The sequence below is a fragment of the Mandrillus leucophaeus genome, unplaced genomic scaffold (genome assembly GCF_000951045.1).
Source record: "Mandrillus leucophaeus isolate KB7577 unplaced genomic scaffold, Mleu.le_1.0 Scaffold9, whole genome shotgun sequence".
Taxonomy (NCBI): Eukaryota; Metazoa; Chordata; class Mammalia; order Primates; family Cercopithecidae; genus Mandrillus; species Mandrillus leucophaeus.
The window spans coordinates 6,555,622-6,560,778 of NW_012109807.1; the positions used below are offsets into that span (position 1 = coordinate 6,555,622).

The following is a 5,157-nucleotide window of genomic DNA, read 5'->3' on the forward strand; positions in this document are numbered from 1 at the left end:
AACTCCTGACCTTAGGTGATGTGCCCACCTCGGCCTCCCAAAGTGCTGGGAATGCAGGTGTGAGCCACCACGCCCAGCCTTGTCCAAGTATTTTTATGACTTCAAGAGAAAGAAGATCCAGTTACTCTTTCCAATGTCCTAGGAAATTCATCTTTATAGCTAACATAAATTCCTTGTGCTCACTTAGAGTTTCTTTTCATTGTAAGTAACCCCTTAGAGCCATTCCCTCTTAGCTAGTCTCTGGTAGCTAATTTAATTTTTAATAGAGGCGTTATTTAAAATGGTAAGAGATGGCTTGTTGAAAGCAGTAGATAGCAGTGTGTAGCTATAGGGATAAAATCGCAAACCATGCCACCTTTTATTTTTCTCAGGGAATGAAATTATTTTCACTGGGAGAATAAATTTTTTAAAGCCTTCTCTGATGTACTGTTGTGAGATTGACCTTACATTAATAATTCATTTGAGATTTCTGGGCCTCTTCTCTGTTTGTCTATAGAAACTAGCAATTATGCCATCTCTATCTCCAACAGCCCTTTGTCAGATACACAACCATCATTTGAGATCTGTTCATGCCCAGCCTCCTCTAGAGGTGATCTCTAATGGCCAGGCTGTGCTGGGGGTTCCTGGGGCATGTTCAGCACACTGCCTTCTAATTGTCCACATGAGTAACCAGGTGCTAGGCCGTGGACATCACTTCCTCGGCCCGCTGACCCTCTGGTGTCGTCAGGACAAGCACCAGCACTGAGTCTTCCCTTTCCTTCAGGTACCTAACGTCAACATCAATAGTGCTCAGAAATCCAGACCATAAGAGCTAATACTAAAGAAAATTATTACAGTCAGGGAAAATGCTTGAATAAAGAAGGAAGCTGAATTCCGTGAGCAGCCAGGAGCTACAACAAGCTTTTAAGGAATACAAGTTCTTAATATTCTCTGCAGTCCACGAATACATACAGAATGGGTAGAAAACACACCGGGCCTGGTGGCAGGCGCCTGTAATCCCAGCTACTCGGGAGGCTGAGGCACGAGAATTACTTGAACCCGGGAGGCGGAGGTCGTAGTGAGCCAGGATTGCACCGCTGCACTCCAGCCTGGGCGACAGAGTAAGACTTTGTCTCAAAAAAAAAAAAAAGAAAAGAAAATCAGAGTTTCTCCTCTGGGAGTTAATGTCATTTACGCTTCATCAAAAGCTATTTTTAAAATTTTTTTAATTAACCAACAACAAATTGCATGTGCTTATGATGTATAATGTGATGTTTTGATATATTTATACATCGTGGAATGATTAAACCGAGCTAATTAACATATCCGTCACCTCACATACTGTTTTTGTGATGGGAACGTTTAAAATCGATTCTTTTAGAGATTTTCAAGTATACTATACATTGTTATTAATTGTAGTCACCATGCCTTACAGTAGATTTCCAGAACTTATTCCTGATAACTGAAACTTGGATACAAAGTTTCAAGGGCTTTGTTTTGGTTTGGTTTTTGTGTTTTTTTGAGTCCTGTTCTGTTGCCCAGGCTGGAGTACAGTCACACGGTCGTACAGTCGCACAGTCGTACAGTCGCATGGTCGTACAGTCGCATGGTCGCACGGTCGTACAGTCGCACGGTCGCACGGTCGCACGGTCGTACGGTCGTACGGTCGCACGGTCGTACGGTCGCACGGTCGTACAGTCGGAGCTCACTGCAGCTGTGAATTCCTGAGCTCAAGCCGTCCTCCCACTGCAGCCTCCCAAGTCACTGAGACCACAGACACACGCCTCCACACCCAGCTCATTTTTTCATTTTCTATAGACATAGAATCTCCTCGTGTTGTCCAGGCTCTTCTCGAACTCCTGTCCTCCAGCCAGCCTACTGCCTCAGCCTCCCACAGTGCTAGGATTACCAGTGTGAGCCACACACGCAGCCTCAAGGGCTATTTAAATGCTGCTTTGAGTACAGAGACCATGAAATCTTTAGGTACCCAAGACAATGTGGCTATATGTGTTTTATCAGTACAGAGCTAGCTCTAAAAAAAAGAACTTTGTTCCTGCTGGTATTTCTTGGGCATGGGACTTAGGGGTGGAGGAAGGGAACTCAAGACCTCTTTTTTTTTTTTTTTTTTTTTTTTACACGGAGTCTCACTCTGTCACCCAGGCTGGAGTGCAGTGGCACAATCTTGGCTCACCCTAACCTCCACCTCCCAGGTTCAAGCGATTCTGTCTCAGCCCCCCAAGTAGTTGGGATTACAGGCGTGTGCCACCACACCTGGCTAATTTTTGTATTTTTTTTGTAGAGACAGGGTTTCACCATGTCGTCCAGGCTGGTCTCAAACTCCTGACCTCAGGTGATCCACCCAACTCAGCCTCCCAAAGTGCTGAGTTTACAAGCGTGAGCCACCACCTTCTTCCTTCATTCAGTAGCCTTTATTGGACTGTTTCTGCAACCCCCAAGCCTTTCTCCCCTTCTGCCCTTAGTGTTCTTATATCCAGAACACCCATTCTATAGATCACGTTCTCAGAACCACAGGATGAAATGGAAACAAAGCGATCAGTCCAGTAGCACCAGCTTGAGAAAGGGGTCAGTAACATTCCGTCAGGAAAGGGAGGATAAGCTCCCCTGTTCCGGAAGGTTTCCTGATTCTCCTCATGAAAATAATTGTATTTCCTGAGACAGGCAGAAGTGGCATGGTTTGCAATGCTGTCCTTACACGTACATCTTGCCATCGTAGCACCTCAGAGTTCTGACAGGCCATTTCTTGCCATTTTAATAACACCCGCGCTAAAACCAGAAAAATCAGTCGCCACTCCATAAAGTCGTTTCTAAGCAAAAGAAATGTGTTGTCTCTGGAGAACCAGGCTGAGGCTGTTTTCTTGTCTCTGGAAAGGAAAAACTCCCATCAGCATCACAAAGAACAGTCCTACGAAGGCATGATTGGGTTCTGACAGGAAATCTAACTGTGCATTGAGCAGCTTCCCTAACTAGAGGCCAAACTTTTAAATATCGATGCAAGCCCCTGGCTTGTGCAACAGAACTTCCTAAACCAGAATATTCAGATAAACCAGAATGTCTGAACATCCTGTCAGTTATGGAAATATATTTTAATCAATTCTCTTAGGAATATGCAATAGCAACTTCCTTTAAGAAGAAATACTTTTAAACTTTCTAAGTTAAAACAATGTAATCTGATGTCATATATTTTCAGGCACTAGGTAAATGTATGTCGACTGTTTCTGCAAATATGTCCTACTTTTAAATATAAAGTGTATGAGGGGGGATATGAGGGAGTTCCTGCTCTTTTTTCCTTTTAAGAAAAATTAATTTACAATGAAAAAATAAGTCTGCTTCAAGATTTAACAGACCCTTGGGATTATGGCTTAATGTGGTACCTAAAATTTGTGCATAAAAACCCAGGCTGTGGGTGAAGCCCTTCACTTACCTCACTGAGGGCTGATGCAGGCACCTTGTTCGTGCAAAATAACTTCTAAATCGGAATATTCAGATGAACTAGAACTTTGGAGTATCCTGTCTGCTAGGGAAATACATTTAAGTATATTCTCTTAGGAGTATTCCAGAGCAAGTTCCTTTAAGGGAAATACTGTTAAGCTTCGGAAGTCCAGCAGCTTCCCTGACTCTCTTCCAGAAAGGGAACAGAGAACTGTGATGGAGACTTCCCAGGTCCAGTTTCTCTGAAGGGGCCTTTCTCCTGCGGTGTCTGCCTTTGCTTCTCTCTGCAGTCACCTGAAGACACGTTCATGTCACCTGTTTCACCTCACTCAGATGGCACTCACTGTCACTGTTATTTTCTTGCAGAACTCATCTAAAGCCGCCCAAGCCCCATCCCCATGGGGGGCCAGTGGAAAGTAAGTTCACTTTTCCAAAGTCAATGCCGTAAGCCAGACAATGCATGGTGCTGGGCCACTGCGCTTTGCTTTCCATTCCCCAAGGGGCTGCCCTGCCTCGCTTGCTCCCGACCTCGCCACTCTGGTTTTTCTACCTCTCCCCTTCCAGGAGCACTGGAACCCCATCCCCCATGTCTCCCAACCCCTCTCCCGCCAGCTCAGTGGGGTCTCAGGGCAGCCTCTCCAACGCCAGCGCCCTGTCCCCGTCGACCATCGTCAGCATCCCACAGCGCATCCACCAGATGGCGGCCAACCACGTCAGCATCACCAACAGCATCCTGCACAGCTACGACTACTGGGAGATGGCCGACAACCTGGCCAAGGAAAACCGAGGTGAGTGCGCCCCACGGGGAACCAGGAGCCCACCTGATCGGGGCAGCGGTGGGCGAGTTTCCATGGCCTCTCGAAGGAGAAATAGGAGGAGTTGTCGCCAGTGGTGGGAGACCCTTCCTGCCCTCTCCCTGACCGCGGGGCCTCTGATGCCTTGGTCTCCCTCTATCCTTAGTGGAAGATGGTGTGAGACAGACCCAGGTGCAGGTATAAATACGCACACCTACACTTTTCCCTTTAGCCGACGGGCTTGCTGAAGGGAGGAGCTATATTGTATTCAAGTTTGTATTCCTAAGACCTAGCCCAGTGCCTAGAACACAGGTGGAGCTCTGAAACACTGAATGAATGAATGAATGAATGAGAATGTTACTAACTCTGAGTGCCGGCTACTTACAGTTGAAAAGAGTGTTTTATGTGTAAGCTGTATTTCTTTTTGAATAACATTTGTTTTTACTAATTATAAAAGTAATATAAAGCAGGCCACGGTGGCTCACGCCTGTAATCCCAACACTTTGGGAGGCCGAGGCGGGCAGATCACCTGAGGTCAGGAGTCCAAGAGCAGCCTGGCCAACGTGGCAAAACCCCGTCTCTACTAAAAATACACAAAATTAGCCAGGCATGGTGGTGCACGCCTATAATCCCAGCTACTCGGGAGGCTGAGGCAGGAGAATGGCTTGAAACCGGGAGGCAGGAGAAAGACTTGCTAGAGGCAGAGGTTTCAGTGAGCCAAGATCATGCCATTGCATTCCAGCCTGGGAAACAGAGCGAGACTCTTCTAAAAAAAAAAAAAAAAGCCAGGCACGGTAGCTCACGCCTATAATCCCAGCTCTTTGGGAGGCCAGGGTAGGCGGATCATGAGGTCAGGAGATCGAGGCCATCCTGGCTAACACAGTGAAACCCCATCTCTACTAAAAATACAAAAAATTAGCCAGGCGTGGTGGCA

At 46.4% G+C, this 5,157-nt stretch overlaps 1 protein-coding gene across 1 annotated transcript in view; it reads left to right on the top strand.

Annotated features, from left to right (window-relative positions):
• The window catches only part of AFF3 (AF4/FMR2 family, member 3), a 716,335-nt gene that overhangs the window by 703,642 nt on the left and 7,536 nt on the right, over positions 1–5,157 (top strand). Inside the window, 2 exon segments of the mRNA XM_011969671.1 lie at positions 3,796–3,845; positions 3,994–4,217. Coding sequence (XP_011825061.1) covers positions 3,796–3,845; positions 3,994–4,217 — 274 coding nt within the window.